General features: G+C 40.1%; 1 protein-coding gene across 16 annotated transcripts in view; it reads left to right on the forward strand.

Moving 5' to 3' along the window:
• TENM4 (teneurin transmembrane protein 4) overlaps positions 1-22,494 on the forward strand; it is a 1,512,248-nt gene that overhangs the window by 1,298,494 nt on the left and 191,260 nt on the right. For 13 of the 16 annotated variants that reach the window (XM_032442260.1, XM_032442263.1, XM_032442261.1 and 10 more), the window contains 3 exons: positions 1,199-1,451; positions 6,595-6,693; positions 8,702-8,937. In XM_032442260.1, the coding sequence (XP_032298151.1) occupies positions 1,199-1,451; positions 6,595-6,693; positions 8,702-8,937 (588 nt within the window). The remainder of the gene's footprint in view (positions 1-1,198; positions 1,452-6,594; positions 6,694-8,701; positions 8,938-22,494) is intronic. The other 3 variants (XM_032442267.1, XM_032442273.1, XM_032442268.1) reach the window with 1 other exon arrangement.

Raw genomic sequence — 22,494 nt, forward strand, 5'->3', positions numbered from 1 at the left:
TTTAACCTTGTGCCTAAATATCCAAGAGGTTATAGGGATATTGTAAATGCTTCCCTCGTTCTCCTCCTGAATCCAAGTTCTTATTCAAATGTCAGAATTGTCATTAAATGTCCTGGTAATTTTGTCACCACTCACTCTAACTTATGACTGTGTATATAGATTCCTGAGCTTTCTAATTAGAGAGTAAATGATGTTAGTTTTTCATAATACTGAAGTCTAGTTGGGAAGTATTAGATTGATACCTTTGTTTTTCAGATAGGACATCAGATAACTGTTGTATATTAATAACTTACAAGCTGAAGTCTACTAAAACCAAAGAGGAATGTTTAATGGATCTCATATCAGTATTTTAAAAGCCAGTCTGCCTTAAATTCCATCAATCATGTTATTTTATTTTATTTTTCCAGAAAACATGTGAAAGTAGTTAGATACAAACCAAAAACACCACGGTAATCAGCACTAAGTTGGTCTTTTCCTGAGTGTTTGCCTTCTTCAATCTACCTTCCTCAAACTCTTGGCTAACAAATAATGATATCTGGAGTTTTACTGAAAACAGCTATATCAGCTTTCTTTACATCTTTCTTCATTATACTTTGCTTTATTTTCCTGACACCTCAGTTTTTATGCCACATGCATTTTTTACTCAGTTTGAGTACATCTCTAACAATACAAACTACTGCATTTTGTTAAATTGCATAATCCTGACACAGTTTTATGGCTTTCTCTAAACTCAGTCTATGACTAAATGTGTTCTCAGTCTTCTTGTTGGCTTAACTATTGAAAGTTCTTGGGGAACACGGGCAGAACAAACTTCAATGGGAGCTGTATATCCATCATAAAATTGTTCTTAAGTGTTATTTCTCCAGGCTGGTTGTATTTTTCATGCTTTATCACAAATCAGTGTCACAGACAGACTGCAGTTTCTAACCTGCAGTTGTTTGTTGGAGTTAGCCTGGCTGTCAGAACAGCCTTACTGCAGTCTTTTAAGCATTCATAAATTTCTTGCATGAAACCAAAATGTTTATCTAGCCAGATCAATGCACATGTGATTAGGACATATGGAACAAGCCTATGTTAGTTTGATTTAAGATATGTGGCATCCATGCCATTGTACACTTTAAAAGTGCCTGCACAGAAATGAGCGTAGAGTGGAATTGCTCACATCCTGAACCTTAACAATACTTCACTTCTGTTTTAGATCATCCTCCAAATCTTCAAAATCATTCAAGACTCCGAACTCCACCACCACCAATATCACATGCTCACACCCCAAACCAACATCACGCAGCCTCCATCAATTCCCTGAACAGAGGGAACTTCACTCCGCGCAGCAACCCAAGCCCAGCTCCCACAGACCACTCTCTGTCGGGGGAACAACCAGCCAGCACTCAAGAACCAGCCCACGCTCAGGACAACTGGTTACTGAACAGCAACATCCCGCTGGAAACCAGGTGGGTGGTTCTCTTTAGTAATTTACAGCACTGACTGTGTGCGCTAAGGATGTAATGAAACATCTCTACCTCTGTATAGGTAGCTGATCGGTTTGTGAGCAGGTGTTTAGAGTTGTGTTTATCATTCTTCATGTCTTTTTATTTGGATTAGGAGAAGAGAACATTGCTCTTTCATAAACTGAAAATACCGTCTTTTAATAACTGCTTGTAAGGTTATTTTCCTCATTTAAAATCAGAGTTAGGATCACAGATTAAAATGTTTTTGACTTTTTTTCCTTTTTTTTTTCCTTCTTTTTTTTTTTTTACTTTCCTTTAATGCCTTCTCATCCTGTGTAGTGGGATAAGTCAATGTCCTATTTAAGAAACTGAAATTAGTCAATACATTGAAAAGACTTAGCCTTCTTCTAGCTGTGCCTCATCAAGCAGATGCTTTTGTAGTACAGCTTTCAGAAAGGCTTATTCTTAATTTACCTAATGAGGAGAGATCAGCTGCTGCATTCTGCTATCCTACAACATCATTCCACTAAGCGTACCATACCAGACAGCAGAGGATCCATCTTTGCAACATACTGAGGGTGTAGCAAGGTTGCACTGAGTTGTTCTAGTTCATAACTTAGTTCATAGGCTTTTCCAAGCAGGTAGCTTCTGGAAAAGGGAGTTGTCCTAATCCCTCAGCCTCAGTCTTCCCATATGACTGGGAGTACATCTCTGAGTCGCCCCTCTTGAAACTCCGTTTTCACATTCTCCACAGGCTTTGCTTCACCATGTCCTTTGTTGATGAAAAGCCATTGGAGATGCTGGAGTTATGAGCTTCCGTGCACATTGTCTTTTTTAGTCTGAAAAGAAATCTTTCAGGCCAAACATGGTGCGCTGACTTAGCTGCCTTTTTCCCCTTTTTAGTCTTGCCTTCTCAAACCAACCAGAAAGATTTTAGACAGCAAAAAAGATTTACTGACTGAAAACTGAGCCAGGGGCCAAATTTCTTGCTTCACTGCCTGTGGGAATCTCATTGAAATCAGTGGTAGCTGTGTCTGTATCCTGGGACAAAATGTACCCAGTTTTGCCAGCTTCTGCATTAAAAATAGATTTTAAAAATTAATATCTGTCGGTCTCTTCGAGAAGTAGCTGTGTCTGCTGGCTCCCTGAAACATCCAAAACAGACCTCAGTCTAACATTTTATGGCATTTAAGGATAATTAATTTCCCTGAGACTGCTTAATTTAAAATACCCAACTAAGAAGCTGGCTCTGAAAGATTAAGGCAAAATTATAAGCAAGTACTGCAAGTGTGATTTGGCAACAGTTTCAGTAATTAAATCGTCTTCCTAATTCTTGAGCACATAGGCCCAAGCACTGACTTCTGTGTATTGTTTTGTTTAAAAAGCTATTGCATTATAGAATACTTAGGGTCTAGTCCAAGAACCCTTACGTAAGCAGTGGCCTGTAATTCTGGAACACTGCCTTTTTCCAAACCACGACACAGATTCGTCAGAGGAGAGATGTTATATTGCTTGAATAGTGCCAAGACATCCTCGTATCTGACCAAAGTCTCTCAGAAAACAACAATATCTTCTCTTTTGGAGGAGCGCCAGAGTTTAAGCTCTTACCTGAAAACATCCTGCCTCCAGTTGTCCAATACTGGTGATCAATGGAGAGTGAGATGAAGAGGCAACTGTATCACATTTTAATAAGTGCAGGAGTTTGTAGTGAGAACAAGTATCTGGCTAATTCTGAGTTGTTTCTGTTCAGTTGTAAATGAGTGTGTGCTTAAAGACAGGCCTCATTTCTTCCTCACGAAATCATTGGGGATGAAAGTTTTCCAGGAGCTGAAGTAAGTGGTTCTTTCTGCAGGTTGAGTTGTCACATTATTACTGTCAATTCGACTTCACTTTTTACATCTACTTACATGAGGACTTCAATCTGCATCATTTAACGATGATAATGCCTCACAAATTGCTCATATTTGTAACTGATACTCAGTTGAATCATTTTGTTAATTAGATAACAGATCCTTTGAAGACTGATGTGGTTTATGACACTGTGGATGGAATGGGATAGTGTTGCCCGGTGCTCTAGAAGACAATGAACATGTTGGAAAGGCGTGCCAAACGGCCAACGTGCACATTGACAGAACAGGACTGACAGGCTTTTATTTCCCTCACTGAACAAACATTAAATAATAATAATAATAATAATAAAACAAGCTATAATTTTGTCACAAAGAACTGTGTAGATGATTGGTGAATCTCCACTCTGATAATCTGCTCTTCAGACATGCAGGGAATTTCTATTTCCTTCAGTAGAATTCTGTAGATGTAAAAGGCTTCAGATCTGTTTGGCAAACTTGGATGCCCAGTTTCACCTGTCCCATAAGTCAGCCTTCCCCACTGCAGACTTTTAGAACCAAAGAGACGAATTCCTCTTAACAGAATAAAATGTCCAACATGTAAAAAATAAATCCTGACCAAGAGACATTAATCCAAGAATTAAGGCCTTTGAAGTATAGCAATAGGAGATTACTGTAATCTCATGTCAAAAATGGAATTGTATTTCTATTGAATATTCCTTCTTTTTAAATGTCTTATTGGTCAACGCTGAGAGCAAACATGAAGGAAAATCTACATCTCTTAAACAGAGATTGTCACAGGCTGGGAAACGTGCCTACTGTTCTAGATTTTTAAGCACCCCAGGGTTTGAAGAGGTTTGATTTTAACTGTTGGGGACTGCAGGCAATATTCAGAACTGGAAAGTTTGAGTTGTTTCTCACTGCCTGGAAATTTCCAACGTGTAACTCAAAGGCAAGAGGAGATGTGTCACACGAGTATATGACTGACATGATAAGCATATCCCATATACAAAAACTATATGTCGCAAAAGGAAGAGCTTCTCCTCTTCTCCCCCTCCTCTTTTTTTGTTTCCTTTTACCTCCTTCTCTCTGTTTTTCCTTCTTCCTCATTCTTTTCCCATCTGCTCCTTTTTTGTTGCTTTAAAAGCAATATATTATCAAGGTTGTGATGGGAAGATCTTTGCTCAGCAGTCACTCCTGACAGGTAAGTCAGTTCTCCCGCTATTTATTCCTCACTCTTCCTTCTTCTTAGGCATCCTTTCTGTTCCTTTACATTTGACCTTGCAGGGAGCAAATAAATGCCAACTAGATGGATGTCTGGTTGACAAACCAGCAGCTTGCAGGAGACTTCCATTCCCAGAAAATCATATGTAGTAATTGTGTAAGGTCATATTCTACTACTCAACTCACAGTGAGAAGGGAGAGTGGTTTGTAAACAGACAGCTATTCACAAGTAATCTCCAAGGGAGGAGAATCTGCCCAGCCTTCAGCGAGGATGGTCCTGCATTAGTCACATCTGTGACCAGTCACCTCTCCTATACACATTATAAGATGGGGTAACCCACTCCTCTTCTGCTCTTTTGACAATCCACAACTGAAATTCATGGAACCAATCTAACATGGATTTTAACTACTGATGAACTTGTATTGATCAGTGTGTTGCTAGATGCCTTGCCTCTTACCCATTAAATGCTCGGTGCATGCACATATGCTGCTTCTTTTTGCATTGAATTCAACATCCAACCTTTCCTGCATTCCTAGGGAATGTGAGGAAGCAGCAAACACTTGGGGATGGATTGATGTCTCAAATGCTATGGCACACAGCTCATGCATGTCGATCCACTTTACTCCAAAGCTGTGAATAGGACTGACTTTACTTACATTATAATTAAGGAATAGATCTGTGCTGGCAAAGAAGCCCAGAGGCCTTCAAAAGCAGTGAGGTGAAATAAGCAAGTTCTGGCATTAGCAGCAGGAAGGAGGAGGAAGTAGAAATGGAAATGAAGGTTAAGGACATTTCAGAAAAGGCAGTATCAAGGTTTGTATAATGTGACAGGGTTGGTTTCCCTTGGTATAGCATGCTACCTGAATCCAGTTGCTTTGACAGAAGAGTTCTCATTTGAGTTCGCATCATGTCACTTACATCCTGTAAGTGCTTAATCCTGCATAAGTGAGAAAGTGTCACAATGCTGTTATGTTCCTTTTGCTAGTTTTGACCAGGGAATTTATTCGTATTCAGACTTAGAATTTTGATGTTGAAAACAGGCATGGGCAAAATCAGGACTGGTTTTTGGTTTTAAAAAAGATGGGAAGGATGTGCTTTTGTCAGATGTTAAGAACCAAGACCAAAGGTGAGAAAGACAAAATCTTTTCCCAGCTGTGCCTTTAACTTAATTCTTTATGTTCCTGCTATTCTCCTCAAAATGTATAAAGCAGTTTAGCATATATGGGTCAAAAAGTGACTCATCAAAGTACATGCTGGGAAGGCTGGATACTGCAAAATATTGCTATTGTGTGCAAAATCAAATGCAGGCTTTTTAATATTCAGGCCCTGTATATCTTGCCTACGGCCTGTATTATCCAGATTATAGCCAAAACTCTGCTATTGGAATTTGGGTTCCAGCAAAACCTTTTTTTCAACTTCAACCTGTTTAGCACTGATAGACTTTTTTGTTTGGAATATTCATACTGAGCAAGAGGTTCAGAAGTTGAAGTAGAGATTTCAAAATCAAACTTCTAAATATCGAGCTCTCGTTGTTCCAAAGTTGACAAATTAATCAAGTTAGCAATTAAAAAAAAAAGTTGTCAAATCCAAAACTGAAGCAAGCAAACCAGCAAAACCATGGCACATGTTCACTGGAGATCCATGAGGACATTTCACTACCAGTTCTCAGCCACAGTGAGAGAGATGCTGTGGTGTGCCTTTGCACAGAAACAGGAGTATAACAAGGTTACAGCTGTGCTGGATTGACACCTATTTCTTTTGAATCCTGCACTTGAGAAGTTTTCATGTGTCACCGGCAATAAATAATGTGAAATGAACAAAGGCTTCAACTTTTTATACATGCACATGGGTGTGTGTGTTTATATGTATGTAAATGCATATATATATAGTGCATATATAGAGAAGAAAAATTCTTAAGGCTGTATATGTATATGTGTAGCATTTTATACATATAAATATATGACCCATCATTCTAATTCCATGCACAATTGCACTATAACCATTGTGGTTTATAAGATCACACTTCATATATGCATGACTCACTGGCTTCATTCATGTCTCCATATGTATGTAGAAACATAGCAAAGCAGACATTCCTAGAGACATTGCAGGACAACCTCATTGAGATGGACATTCTCACCTCCTCCCGACATGACGGTGCTTACAATGATGGGTATGTGACACTTATGTGGTCTTCCTGTTTACTGTACAGTTGTTATGATCCTTGCATGAAAGCATTTGGTCATATCAATGATGTTTAAGGGTAACACCATTGCTGGCCTCTCCAAAAATGGCTTTAAAAAAAATGAGGTTCTGAAGCAATGTGTCCTGTACATATTAATGGAAGACTCATTAATATGCTAATGAGCCACAACATTCCATTTGCTTTCTTTCCTCCTGTTTTGAAAAAGTCATTTCATTCGTAAGAAGTACCTACAGCAATTTTGAATCCCATGCAAATTCAGAATAACTTCATTTTGATCATGAGCTTCAATCACTATTGTTTTAGCAGCCTGATATTTCACTGTTAAATGGTACCTTATGTTACAAAAGGTGCTTTGTCTACTAGTGGTATCAAATCAATCCTCTGATAGATTCAAACACCCATTCTAGCAATTTTACTTAACTTTTAATCACTTAACTTTAAAGTTATAAACAACTTTTAACATGACAGTGCCAAAAATGTCACTGTTGTGCTGGCAGTTCTAAATTGGTAACCATATCTAACCAAAGGTCTAATTGGTGTTCTTGCATGCTGTAGGTACTTCCTTGCCTAGACCAGATGCATCCGTCTAAACAGATACTTTCTGAAACACAGAAGAGTATCTGAATCCTTGTAAAAATGAGTGTTTTGATGTGGACCGTTAGTAGAAATGATTGATCTTTCTCTAATGGTCAGCAGCCATGCTTTGAGCACCTGTAAAACCATGGCTGTAATAGTACAGACACCTATTTCAGAGAGCTGTATGTCACCTTATCTTGCATGAATCAGTGGCTTTTCCGCATGGTGATGTTTTTGCATGCCATTTCCCCTGTGACTGCATAAGTGACTTCCAGGGGGAAAAAAAGAATCACATCCACTGGCTTGACTGACTCCCATGGATCCATGACTAGATTTATGCTGGCTGCAAGTCTGGCCCTATAAACCATGGCAGAAGGTGCAAACTACATGGGGACTGATCCCCATTCCTCACATGTGACATCTGTATTTGACATCAGCATGGTGAGATCATGGTCAGATCTGTTGGCCACATTTCAATCCCAGAGCTGGAATGCTTTGTACTTCATGATGCCCCACCAAAGTTAGGTTTCTCATTTAGGGTTCCCATAAACGAGCTCTCATTGGCACCCTTCATTTCAGGAGCTCATGGATTACAGTGGTTTCTGTTTGCTCTGTCATAAGTCACACAGAAAGTCTCACAGGTCCTTGTAGGCTGGCTCTCAGATCACAGTCATAAAAGTGAGCAAAACATGGTGCCTCCCAATGTGTCACTGGACAGGAAACGCTGCTGCCATAGACAGCAATTCACACTTGTTAAAGTAGGCACCAAACTGAGTTGCTCTGAACCTATTTCTGGAAGCAGGTGCCTGCCCCCACTGCCTTTACACAAGGCTTTAACTCTGGTTTGGTGTTTCCAGCCATCCCTCTGCCCAACCTTTAACTTTGCAATGTGGAGACAGCGTCAGCATTCCCCTCTGTGACAATTTGGGTGCTGTGGAATGGCTTAAGCTCTCCTCCCCCATCTCCATTCAGCAATGCAGTATCAAAAACGCTCTCATGCAGTGATCAGACAATGAATTGGGGAACACCCTCCCTTCTTTAACTCAACTCACGCTCCCTTTCAGTCGGACACGTCCCTGGGAGCTGAGCAGGTCACCAGTCTGTCGTAGCTCTGCTTGGGGTCTCCATTTCACTCTAACGCCAGCTTTTCCACAGAAGGGACTCCTGCCCTCAACGAGTTCTCTGTGGCATTGTTGGCACTGTGAATTTTGTGTGTGTGTGTGTGTGTGTTTGATTTGATTTTTATTCTTCTCTTTCGTGCATGCCATCTGTGTCTTTAGCCAGCATTGTGTGGAGCTGCTGCCCTCGGCCTGGCAGCCGTCGCCATCCTCTCCCCTCATGTCCCTCTTTACTTTGAATGTTGGGAGGAATCACTTGCTGTTGGTCTTTCTTCCCCCAGGCACTTCCTGTTTAAACCTGGAGGCACTTCTCCCCTTTTTTGTACAACGTCGCCGGGATATCCCTTGACGTCCAGCACTGTGTACTCACCTCCCCCTAGGCCCCTTCCCAGAAGTACCTTCTCTAGGCCTGCCTTTAACCTGAAGAAACCCTATAAGTACTGTAACTGGAAATGTGCTGCCCTGAGTGCCATTGTCATCTCGGTCACACTGGTGATCCTGCTGGCATATTTCATAGGTAAGTTTATTTCTGTTTTGTTTGTTTCTTTGTTTTTTTTCTTGCCTTTCTCCACAACATCACCCACAGCGCTAATGTTTGGGAACAAGAGGTTCAAGCTGATGGTACACTGTAATGGGGAAATAAGACCTCTCTTGACTGAAGATGGTATGGTAGAGAGCAGCGTTTAGCCTAACACATGCAGAAGAGTCTAGCAGAGCATAAGTCATGTGTTGTGTTCCCATTCTGTGCTAGAGTGAGACAAACCCACCAGATGTTCCCAAAGGATTCAGCAAATCCTAATTAAAGCCAGCAGTAAGGTGCGTGTCCTAATCACCATCTCATCCAGGTCAGTGGGAATTCTCTGCCACTAATTAATGGTAGCAGGGTCAGAACCAAAGTCTGGACAGAAAAGTGTCTTTTTATTCTGCCTTTCATAGCATACCCATTTAACCAACTGTTTGGAAACTCACAGTGTAAGCTGAAGGAACAGGGAAGGACTGAGTCTCTCTGGGGTCCAAAAGAGCCTTCTTTGACTAGGGCAAATTAGGGAATATCTGCTAATTCTGTGGAGCAGCACTGTTTTTTCTTGAGCTGTGCGTGACCTGACTGTCTTTGCTTACTAAGGGTTGTCAGTGTTCCTTCCAAAAATAATTGGAATGTTAAAAGCGAAAATTATATTTTGCCCTTTGTAAATTTGAAGTGTTAACATTATTTTTCCTCAGTCAGACTTGATATTTATATTATAAATGTCTTAGAAAGGTCCATTCCTACCCTCCCGTTTTAAGCTGTCAGCAGTGCAAACCGTGGTTGTCAGATACATACAGATGTGGTCATAGGTAAGAATGCTGATGCCTCGTGGCCCAAATGAGTCTTTTTGATTTCACGGTGACTTCCTGTACTCTAATGATCTATAAAGGGTTGCAGTTAGAATTACAAATCTTAGCCTGGATCGAAAGATTTTTACTTTCATTTCACAGCAGTTTAATTAGCACTACCACAAAGGATTGCTTTTACTGTGCTCCTTTCATGTACACATCTTTAATGACTGATATTTCTCCACTTCTGCCTTGTATCATACTTTGGTCACTTTCATGCCTCCTGTAAGAAGGAGCAGGAATGATTAATTAACCAACATTAAATCAGCAGCAGCTTGATGGAATATGCAGTCAATTTTCATCATTTTCTACGTACATTTGGACTCGCCTTTCTAATTTGTCTGGTATTCTCCTTATGCCCTGAACATGGTTTTTCTGGACATTATCTCAGTGTGTCAGAGGAGTATTGTTATAACTCAAAATAGCAGTGCCCGCTAGTTCTGGTTGAGAAGGTATGTGCCATTTGATAGATGAAGAAGATTTTGGTGGCTTTGTGCTTGGTGTTCTCCTGCTCAAAATCCTTTCAAAGCTCTGAAAAGACTGGGCTTCCTTTTAAGAATCACAGTGGAGTACGTGGACAGGTAGGTCCATTGAGTGCTCTCCCATCTTATTATCCCCATTCAGGTGAATTCTGCAGCACCTGACAGGTCCTGTGGTGGACTGGGAAGGTGCCAGCAGCGTTGATCAGGTTGAACTGCTGTAATTATGGGTCATAATTGCTAATTTCTAAAGGAACTATCAATTATTAAAAATCAAATTTGATGGTTCAGATCAGCATAAACATATTTAACAAAGATTGTCTCTACCAGACCCAGTGTTCTAATCAACAAGCAAAAAGGCAGATATTTAATTAGATTTTGATGAAAAATTGTGTTTAATTTCAAGTATAATCAATTATTAATTACTGTAATGAGTGATTCTGGTGGGGTTTACTAATTAACTCATTTAAAAATTATGAATAACCTTTTCATTTGTAATTATTTTTTACATCCTGTCAAGTTGCAGATGAGAATTGTATCACCTAGACCAAAGAAAAAGAGTAATTGTGGAGTCGAGATGTTTGTGCTTTCATCAAGTTAAGCTGAGGCATTCAGCACTCTGATAAAGACCACACTGTTATTTACCAAACCATGTAATTCTTTTAAATAACCTGATCTGTTTATAAAGCAAATGGTTGTTTTTCCTCTAGTTCTCTTTTCCCCTGTTTTTGCTTAGTTGCATTTTATTACAAGTACTTTTCCCCATTTAAACAATTTTAAGCAGTATTCTGCTCCTTGTATTGCCCTGGGGGCCATCTGAGTGGTAACATACAACAGGTCCTGAGTATGAAGGCGTGACCTGTATAGGAACTCTTGTTTGTTGCTCTTGTTTGTTCAGATAACCATAGACTTGTAGTGACCATTTATGTCCTCCAAAACTGAGGTCACTGGAGAGATTTCCATTTAAGTGAGTGGGCTTTGGATCACTGAATGATGGGATTACAGCATCACAGAGTGGATGAGGTTGGAGATTCCACTGGGTCCATCTGGTCCCCCTGTGCTTCAGCCCGGGTACACAGAGCAGAATGCCCAGCACTCCCATGTCTCACATCTTTTGGAGATCTCAGTGGAGGAGATCACAGCTCCTCTTTGGTCCAATGGAAGTTCTGGGCATTCACTCTTTTTTTTTCTTTTTGTACTCTGATTAGTTAATGGAAATACATCATATTAAGCCTAAGACTTCATGTTGAGTGGGGCCCTGGGCAATCTGATCTAGTGCCTGACATAGTGTTTGGCAACCCTGCCTGGGGCAGCAGGGTTGGAACTAGACAATATTTGAGGCTGAGGTCCCTTTCAACTCAAGCTATCCTATAATTCTGTGATTAGAGAATCACAGCATCAGACACTTCACAGTCCTCTGTTTAAATCTTAAAATCTACCCATCACATGCCCTGCCTATCTGCACAATGGTGTGGAGCTGGAAATGTCCAGAGCTCTGCTACTGCCACCACTTTCCATGTTACAGGTGCTCAGACACACCTGGGGGTGACCACAATGAGCTATTGGTTGTTTCTGAAGTTCTTTGCTGAAGCCACATCATTATTATTTTTTTTCAAATTCATCTGAAATGCTTCCTAAATCATTTGTTTAAGGCTAAAAGCCAGCATTTCCATTACTTTAAGAAAGACTTGATGGTATTTAATACTCTGAGGTTCACTTATCTTACTGAGCCTCTTCAAAAAAGAGGGGAGGAGGCATAAGTAAAGTCCACGGGAGCTGAACGGCTGCTATCGTGTGTCAGCACTGTGATCATTTTGAAGCTTTCACAGGGCTGAGTCACTGGTCCTGAGAGATAATGACAAACAAAATGTAACAGGGTGTATTAAGCACCAGAAGCTGGTTTTCATTTGAATTAACTGGCTTTTGATTGACTTGTTGCCACCTTTTCAAATATTCAAAGGCACACACCAAGGCAGCGGCAACAATGCACATCAAAGTTGTGCACACACGCGGCTTATGCAAATCCTGGTTGCTCTCCAGCAGCTTGTCTCGTGGGGTGAGAACACCAAAGGGAAAAGCAGTGGCAGATCGGGACTGTAACATTAAACCGGCAGGAATGGCACCTCTGGAGCCACAGAAATGAAAGGCCTCTTTAAGCAGCTTGCCACTGACCTGCAAATTTGCTGTTCCAGGAGGTCGTGGAGAGACAGCACTTTGAAATTAAATTGTCCATCTTAGGATTGTCCCTTCTGTTGACAGACACAGAACATTTTCATGGATTCTGGATGGCATGGAGCCCTGCCTTGGAGGGGCAGTTTAGAGAGAGAAGCTTATGGCAGAGATAATACCACGAGGTGTGCTGCTGTCCAAATACCTCACTTACACATTCAGTACCTGGTAGATGCCAGCTCTGATAACGCAGCTCTCTAAAGTCTCTGACACTGCTTGCACTGCCTGAGAGAAAGATTTTTGAGTACAGCAATAGAAATGATGTGTTTGGTCGTCCAGCTCTCCGTACCCAGCAGCTGTTTGGCTATATCCACGGAATAGTTTCTAAACGAATTAGTGAAGGAGAGTAGAATATATAATTTTCTTCTGAGACAGAAGGTATTATCCTCCGCCTGATGGAGATTCCAGATGAGATGGGAGCACGATTTGATGTAGTTAGGCACTTGCAATTTTCCTATGCTTAAGCATGTGTTGCGGTTACATTTCATGAACAGCAAGAAGGATGGACATTTGATTGAAATTAAAGCTAGGGCTGGAAAACATATTATGAAGCCAAAACAGTCATTCATTTGATTGGAGTCAGAACTCTCTGCTTTTCAGGTCTCCATTCGTCTGAGCTCTCTTCAGACACAGCTTCTTTCAGAAAAGAGCAGTGTTACTTGCTACAGGCAAAATGCTCTGACACTAAAACCACGCTAGGACTATGATGTGTTTATAAAGTGTCTTTCTGTGTATTGTCAGAAGATCACCCTGAAAGCTAACTTTAGCACAGTCTCTCTCTGATTCTTTGATGAAATGTAGTAAACCCAATTTAAGGCAGCTCTCCAAAACTCTTACTGTGTAGCTGGTCAACTATGGATGTGTCATGTACCAATTAACATGTGCTTACATCCCATTTAAGGACAATAGGAGTCTTTATTAATGTTTAATTCTTAAAATTGAGTTATATAATTGGGGCTATGTGCCCCAGTTGTAAGGCTTTTATTCAACTTTAAGTACAAAGCAGTTTGTTACCCCACCAAGTTTCTTTCTTTTCTTGCTTTAGTATTTCTCTTCAGATCCCACACTAAGTTCTGTTTTGCTACTCTTACCATTTGTTCTTTTGGTTCACAATGATTTTTCATTGCTTTCCATCTTATCTTAGATAAAATGCAGAAGCTCAACAATCTGTTCTAGCAAAGCCTTTATGTTATGAACTCAATCTGCTACCTACAGAAAAGCTTCCAGGTCCATTTTTGGTTCTTTCACATATTCCCCAAATTACTGCTTTCAGCACACTTAGTATTTCTAGGTCTCATTTACTTCATTTTACCCTTCATCTACAAAATAGTGAAATCCATTTTGAAAAGGGCCATAGTATCATCCATAATATATTTTATGTACAGTAGATTTGTAAGATTTAACATTTCCGGATGCTGCTTGAAAGGGACCGTCATTACAACCCAGCGCTGTCATTTTAATGTTACAGAGCAGTGCTTGAATATGTGGCTTTTTTCTGTTAAATCTGGCTCCTGTAGTTCCAAAAGCACACAAGCATGCTTAGTGCCAGTCCCTCAATGGCAATTCTACAGTTTAAATTGCATCCAGCTCCTCAGTTTTCAATTTTGAAGTAGATTCCCATACCGTCTGATTATCTATCATTGATACAGTCTAAAAAAAAACCCTTTTTAACTCCCTATACCCAATGCTATTTGGGAAGCACGGGCCTTATCCTTCACTTGCACATGCTCCTCTTAAACTGGAGCAACCTCATTTACTTTAGCAGTTGTTTAAATGCAGTCAGAGTCAATGGCATTGGTCCCCGTGTTTGCAACAGGAGCTGGGCCAAGACTAGTAAAGTATTATTAGGAATCCCTGATTCTGGAGGTTGACCTGGCTAAAGACAGCAAATACACTCTTCCATCCATTTTGAAGTGTCAGTTCTGTTGCTGAACTACAAGTGACTCAACAAAGCTAAGACATAAAACATGTCTCAGGCACACAGGGAGATGCTGTCACAGTGAGCTTTCAGCCTCATTTCAGACAAGTCACAGGAATCTCTTCTAAGGTTTGTCCTGTAACAGAGGTGGGGATCACAGGGCTTTGTGTGAGCCTCAGTAGCACTGGGCTCTTGTTAAGGAACCAGGCAGGGCAGCTGCTGCAGGCACAGCTTGCCAGGTGCTGGTTGAGCAGTGTAGAGCTCAGGATGCTGCCAGCAGGGATCTGTCAAAGGAAACTTTCCCTTGTCAGACCTATGGTCAGTTAATGACTTGCTGGAATGTTTCAGCCCCAGTCACTTTATGGCATTACTCTTTGTTCCTCTCCACGTGCCCACACATGGTGCTGTACAAAGCACTGGCACATCCACAAAGTGCATCTCAGTGTAGCTGCACTAAAGAATGTTACATATATGTTTTGCCTAACACAGCCAAGAAAAGGCATTTGGTTGTTTGTATTGTATCTGTACACAAAACAGTAATTATCGGGGATGAGAAACAAAATTAATTCAAGACAGGCTATTAATTTCCACTCTTGAATTGCCCTGTTGTGTTGTCTTTCACTGCTGCTTTAGATGCACGGTGATGTTAACTATAACCCACATCTTATTCACCATCATCTTCAAAGTCAGGAGGGGTTTGTATTATGTGCATGGGGTGTTTTTTTGTTTTGGATGGTGCACTGTATCCTTGGATAGTAGCTACTGTTAGCTTTATAGTTCAAGGGAAAAGAAATACAGGTGATCTAACAGCAGCTTTAAAATAAAGATTATAAAGATACAAGATTCCACTTCAAAGCTATTCTTGTGAAGATCAGTTCATTCAGGTGGGTGTTAAAAACTTCCCATAGAATCGCCATGAAGGAACATTTGCCTTTTCAACCCGAATAAGATTTGCAGCCTGACATTAAAAATGCTGGAATAGGAGAAGTACACGGTGATGTATACACTCCTGAAAAATGGCGCTTCCAGAAAATACTGCTGAAAAAGGAAAAAATAACAGAAACACACTTGATTTCGCTTGAGTTGCCCGATGTACAAAGTGGGATAGGTCCAAAACCGAGGAGTATTAAAATTGAGCTATTCCATTTGATGGCAATGCATTTTGAAGCTCAGCAGAGGAATTTCTGCTTTGTGAGTGCTTAGCACTTCTCCAAGGTCTCAGTGCTAAGGAGCATGTTCAAGCACGGCATCTTTTATGAACAGGTTGAGTGTTGATTCAAAGTGGGAAGGGTGCATTCCCTTAATTCTTACTTAAAACTTCTTGTGTAAATGTTAGTGTTAAAAGCCATAAACACTCTTAAATCATGTAGCTTAGGACACTTTGGGCTGGTAACCTCCATCTGCTTGATCCAGCCTTTGGACACCGGTAAATCACATATCCACTTCAGATCATAGATTTGAACCTAGATTTGTGAGGATCTCATCAGCATGAAAATAACCTTGGATTTTTGTTACCAGCATCTTCTGCTACTCCTTCAGCCTTGGTATTTCAATGACCAATGATCCCAGCTTGTAGGCACAACTTATGCTCAAAGGGCTGGAGCCCTTCATTTTGAAGAAAGGTGGAGGGAGATGGGCTTGTTCAGCTTGGAGAAGAGAAGGCTCCAGGGAGACCTTATTGTGGCCTTCCAGTACTTGAGGGGAGTTTATTAGCAGGAGGGGGATCGACCCAACTTTTTATATGGTCTGATAGTGTTAGGACAAGGGGGACTGGCTTTAAACACAGAGGGGAAATTTAGATTAGATGTTAAGATGAGATTCTTTACTCAGAAAGCAGTGAGGCACTGGCACAGTGGAACTGTGCTGTGAGTTCCCCATCCATGGAGGCGTTCAAGGTAGTATGGAGCAGCCTGAGTTGGTGGGTGGGATGATCTTGAAGATCCCTTTCAACCAGATTCTATGAACTTAGATTATCATGAGGGATGCGGTCGGTGGTTATAGTAGAGATGGTTCGGAGTTGGACTTGGGGATCTTAGAGGTCTTTTCCATCCTTAGTGATTTGATGACTCTTTGCATACATGTCAGCCTTTGATAATAGCAGAGAACATTTTGTTTGAACCATTCACATTTGGCAGCTCTCTAGCTCTCCTGTTTATCTGTCCCATCCTCACCACTGTGTTTGCTTCTAGAATCGTCTTGGAGTCATCTGCACGTTTATTCATCCATGCTTTTATATTTACTTATATAACGCTGACGTTAAGGTTGAATAATTTCAAGCCAGCTGTCAACTGTTAAATTTCATCAGAAATGTCGCCGCTTGGTGGTTTTTCACCAGTGCTCATGGTTTCAAGGTCTGTCAGTGAGCTTTTCATCCCCTTTGGAGATAACTGAGGAATATTTGTCAGCGTCAGTGACAGCTCGCTCTTCTGACCAGTTACCCATGTAACTAGTAATGTATGGTAATTTAAAATGCTGAAAGGAAACCCATTACTGAAAATGTTTTCTTCTTTCAATACTGCTTCTGTATTCCTTCTTACTGTTCTGTTTTTTTTCTTGAATCTGAAAATCGTACCAAATTTAGGCAAAGTCAAACCAAGTCACATCAAAAACTTTATAAAATTGTTCTTCTGTCAAAATATGAGTAACTGTTTGCTTCCTTGTATCTATTTTTCAGAAGAGCAGTATAAATGACCCGAATTAACATACATTCTCTTTTGTCATCCTTCATCAGTTGAATTCCATGTTATGTTTTCCATTATTTTGTTTGTAATAGATGTCAGGCTACCCAGTGCAAGTGACTTGCATCCTCTTCTTTTCCCTTCGTAAATATTTGTACAGCATTAACCCTGTTCTAATCTCTTGGTTGCTGGTTCAGTATTAATCAGTGAGTCAGATTCCTCCTCTGCTAGCTCATCTCATTTACTGGATGCAAGTTAAATGAGCCTACAGATTTAAAAATGTTTGTCCTTGAATAGATGTAGTTTAATATTATTCCTGGTTATTAATGGACTGGAAAAAAAAGTTATTTCCTGTGAAATAATTGCATTATCTCAGTTGTTTTCAAAAACCAGAACAAAAATACTTACTGAACATCTTAGCCTTTACTAAAACATTATTAACAATTTCCCCATCTCCATCAAGTAAATAGCTGTATCATTGCTCAGCTTACTGGATTTCAATACACTTTAAAGATGTTCTATTGTTCTTTGTTTTTTTAATGCTATATGTTTTTTTGTCTTCAAGTTCTCTGCTTCCTTTATCAACTTCCTGCACGATCTTAGATTTATATAGATTACCTTCTGGTTTCCTATTGTTCTTTTTTTATATATATTACTTCTTGTTTCTGCTCATTGTTTAATTTTGACACTGAATGAAGAGGTCCTTTTGTCTGAGTCTGATTTCTCTTTCATCACCATGGGATCTCAGGGAGGATGAGTTCCATTTCAAAGAAGACCCCAGATACGATTGAATCTCTGATTGCTCTGAAGCAGAGTGAGTCTGTGCTTCCAGAGGGCCCTACCTGATCTCAAGGTTTGTCACAAAACCAGACACCAGTGACAGAGCATCACAGTTAACACTAGAGATGTTTAATTTAGGAATGTTTAATACCTTCTTATTAAGGTATGAGTTTAATTTCCATCTCTTTTTAGTAAATGGAAAGATATGGCCTCTCAGCTTTTGTAAGCTTTTATTAGTTGCTTTCAGTGAGCTTTAATAGTTGCTGTAAGCCCCCAGAAAAGAAAATAACAGCATGCTGAACCAAAAGTGCTGACCTTGCCTTTATGGCAGTGGCACAGATGTGCTGCTATAATCTCCATTTCATGGCTTAGATTGACCTTTGCACACAGACACTGAAAAGAGATCAATTTTACAGATCTAAATATCTACACGAGTTCTCCTTGAGTCTGTGTTTTTATTTCATACTAATTAGTGTGAAATAACATAATTTAATTGCAGTTAAGTGGAGGGAGAAAGAAAGAAATGATTCCAGCAATGTGCTTTTTTCAGTGTCTTTAAATACCATACATTTGTGTGGGAAAGGAGTCATAAGAGTAAGTTCAGAGATGTCATTGACAGTGAAAAACATTCCTTAGTTATAGCTTAGGGTTTATCTCCTGTTCTTTTTCTAGCATAAATTAGAAGGCATCTTCAAAGCCCCATTTGCAGCCAGGTCATACATTTCTATTGGATACGTGCAGTGATGCATTCTCTAAGATTTGTTTTCACCTGTAGCTGAAGGTGAGATATGTGTTAGGTACACATCTTTACACCATTAAATGAAGTGATGGTGTTAAGTACACAGTGTAGGTAACATGCCAGATGACCTGTGAAATATAGAAATGCTCAACCCAATCTTTCCCTCTGTGACAAGATTTCAACACCACTGCTTATGCTGAAGCTTAAAAGCTCCGAAAGGACCACTTATGCAGTTTGCTTTAAGATATCAGAATCTGATGCTCAATAAATAGGTAGCTAGAGGTTGCTGAATCTCTGTGTTTAAATGAAAATCTAATAAACTCTCTCACCGTCCCCATCCTTTCCTGCCTACCTCTTTATTTGATTTTATCATACCTTCAGTTCCAAGCATGTCCTTATTGCAGACAGAATCTTGTGCCTAGGAAGACGATGAGAATGGCATATGTTAACAGTTTTCAACTACGGTAGCACGAAGCGCAGCAGCAGCATCACACCTTGCTTGCTTGGTACAACTGTAAGCATCACTTCATTATGTAAAGAGACTCTTTAGAAAGCAAAGCAGAACCAGGCAGTTAGCATGATGATGGCTGTGCTTACACTAAGTATTTAAAAAGAAGCTCTAATTTGGCAATCAGTGGAGCAGAATCTCTTTTAGTAATGGTAGAAATTATAATGAAATCAAGCATCAAATGGTCTTCCTTGGGCTGCTGGTGGAAGAAACCCTCACAATCAAAATACAATGATATTCCAAATGGTATTAATCCCAGTGGTTGTTAACAGTTTGTTCATATTAGTGCACCTTCTTCAGCCCCGCTGCAGTGTGGGCTACTCAAGGTTGTGAAAGAAATGCTTCTGGGCATCCAGTTGGTCCAGCTTGGACCCATTTTGTGCTCAAACCATCTGTAGAGAATGATCTCTGATATAAGGGACTCTATCATGATTTTGACACTGGTCAGACAGCTGCTGAGTTTCTGTGCATAGGAATCCCAGCTAGCAAGGACCATATCAGTGCTATACACTGTCAATTTTCAGTGTTCAGAAACATGTCTTTGTACTGTTTAATTTGCTAATATTAATGTAGTCTTCAGGGAAGAAGGATCAAAGCAAATTGCTGTGCCTCTGACCCATGATGAGACAAAATTAGTATTTTGTCGGAGTGATAACAAGTGAATGTATCCTAAACAGATTTGTGGAAGATGATAAGTTCTGAATCTCTTTTGCAAAACCTTGCCTTTGGATCTGCTGCTAATTTATATCCCTATTGTAGGTAACAGGGAATGGTGACATCTTTTTCTATTAGATGCAACAATAGTGTGTGCTTTATCATATCCCTCATCCACACGAGCTGGCTGCTCAAAAATCTGAGTTCAGACATGCTCAATAGGGACCTATTTAGAGTACAATAGCAAAATTGCCTGCACTGAGTGTGTTCCTTCCCTTTCCAACCCCCTCCTGTTGCTACCAACCAGGCTGCACATATGGCATCCCTAGAAAGCAATTGAACGTGCTACAATGCTGGAGTTGCCAGGGTTGAGTGGCAATCTCTTTGCAATTGTTCTGCTCAGCATTGGACCAATTGAAAAAAAATAGCCTGTGATGGGGGAATTAAAGGCTATTACAGATTACATATGCATACAGGGGCTGATCTAAAATCTTAATTCAGTTCTTTGCTCACTTTCAACTGCTTGACTTGGCGAACTTTGAGTTTCTTTAGCAAACACTTTTTTTTAGGTGTAATTAAATATAAAGATGGCTGTGGGTCTTTTAAGAGCTCACTGTGGGTTGCACTTGCAAGCACTTGCCTTAATCTATGTGCTGGAATCAGTTCTAAGTCCAGGGGAACAAATCATCAGATTATGTTACGTTTTGTTACTGAGAGAGCTTTCGGATCTGAGCCATTCACTGGGATTTATGGTACCAGAAAGTACTGTGCTGGGTTTAGCCCATGGTGCCTGGACAGACAAAAATTCCTAGTGTCATTAATTGCACTGTGTCATCTACTTGAGCATGGTCAGACTGTATGTTTGTGTCAGTTTGCTGAGCTTATGTACAGGCAAAATAAGAAAAAAAATAAAAAGGAAAACAAAACAACGCAATTTTCCCTCTCTGTATGAACTGTTGGGTCAATCTGCTTGATTTTCAAATTGATGTAAAGAAAACATGGAATTAAAAGATTCTTAGCCTGCTTTAAATGGACCCATATACTTGTCCGGTTCAGAGCATTTAAAGCAGTGAGATGCTCATTTATACATGTGCAGATGAATCTTTTGGGAATCTCTCCCCAAAGACACCAAGTCGATGGGATTCTGCTTTAGAGCTCAGTTTTGATGATGCTTGTGAGCATTCTTCCCTGATCTGCCAAAAGTATAATTTTGTACTTAATTTAAAGCACCTCCATCGTGCTCTTGAAGTCACTAGATTCACTCAAGCTAAGTACAGCTTAAGTTAAACCTGTGCTTTGGGTGTCGAGGGATTCTGAGATTGTCATTTCTGTTCATTTTTATTGCAGCAAGTAGCACAACCCAGGTGGGGCTCTAGTGCTGTTCCAGCCTGCACAGTGATGAGTAACGCAGCTGCAGTTTTCAGCTGGTTTTAGGATTAAACCATAAGCAGCACTCTCCAGCTCATCCTTATAACAAAATGGTGTGTGTTCAGAAGGGCAGGCAAACAGACAAACCATCACTTCTCATTTGGACTTGATGATCTTAGAGATCTTTCTGAACTCTAATGATTCTCTGATCAAATTCTACATGAATATACTGATCTTAGCATGTAAATTGAGACCACAGAATCATAAAATTATACAATCATAGAGTCTCAGAATTGTTGGGTTGGAGGGGACCTTAAAGCCCACTCAGTTCCAGCGCCTGCCATGGGCTGGTTACCTCCCACCAGCTCAGGCTTCCCAGGGCCCATCCAGTGTGGCCTTGGGTACCTTCAGAGGTGGGGCACCCACAGCCCTCTTGACATCAGTGCTAGGGTTTCACCACCTTTAGATCCAGATACTGTATCTAAACTCTGATCCTATCTCTGTTATGCTGAGGTGAAGAAAAAAAGGAGGTTTTGTGACTTTCGGACAACAAACTGTATCTTTTAGACTTTAAGCAACCTATTCTATTTATGTGGGAAAGCAGGTTTTGTCATGGCATCTGGTAGAGGTAATAGAAAAAGAAGCATGCAAGAGGTTACTGATTTACCTATGTAAATTATACCCTTTTTAATTAGTGTCTCACGGCTTATAGGTGTGTAATGAAATGTTGTTTGTAAAATTATACTGTCCACAACAGACTAGCCCAGAATTTTAGTAATTGCAGAGCAAGGTAGCAGGCCCTCTGGTAGGGCTGCCTGTCCTCATTTCTCTAATTGAAGTGAGTACCCCAATGGGAAAACTATTATTTTCTAATATTATATGCACAAATTAAAACTCCATTTAGAGGTACAGTGGGACCATCTTATAATTGACTTTGATAGTGAAGAAATATCTCAGTAGTATTTATAGTAATATGGTCTCTGCCAGAAAGGGTATCTAGAAGGGAAAATATTATTTTACAGTGAAAGGGCTGAGCATGTGTAGCACCAAATTTACTAGAGCTGTGGGGGCTGAAATAAGCTGCTTTAGTTCTGTAAGCTGCCTAGCAGCAGCAAAATGTTGCTGAGATCCATCTTTCAACTTCCTATTCTACTTTCACAATGGTGAAGGAAATTGCAGATTGTATTTAAGCAGACAGCTCCTTGGTTAAGCCACCACACCCTTATGCCGATTTTTTTTTCCCCATAGGTTGATGCTTTAAAAAATCATCCCAAAAATACCCACAAAAGTATGCTAAGTATTTAAAATGACAGTTTTCTTCCCTGTAGAAAATGAGAAATGTCCAGC

This window comes from Coturnix japonica, chromosome 1, assembly GCF_001577835.2.
Source record: "Coturnix japonica isolate 7356 chromosome 1, Coturnix japonica 2.1, whole genome shotgun sequence".
NCBI lineage: Eukaryota > Metazoa > Chordata > Aves > Galliformes > Phasianidae > Coturnix > Coturnix japonica.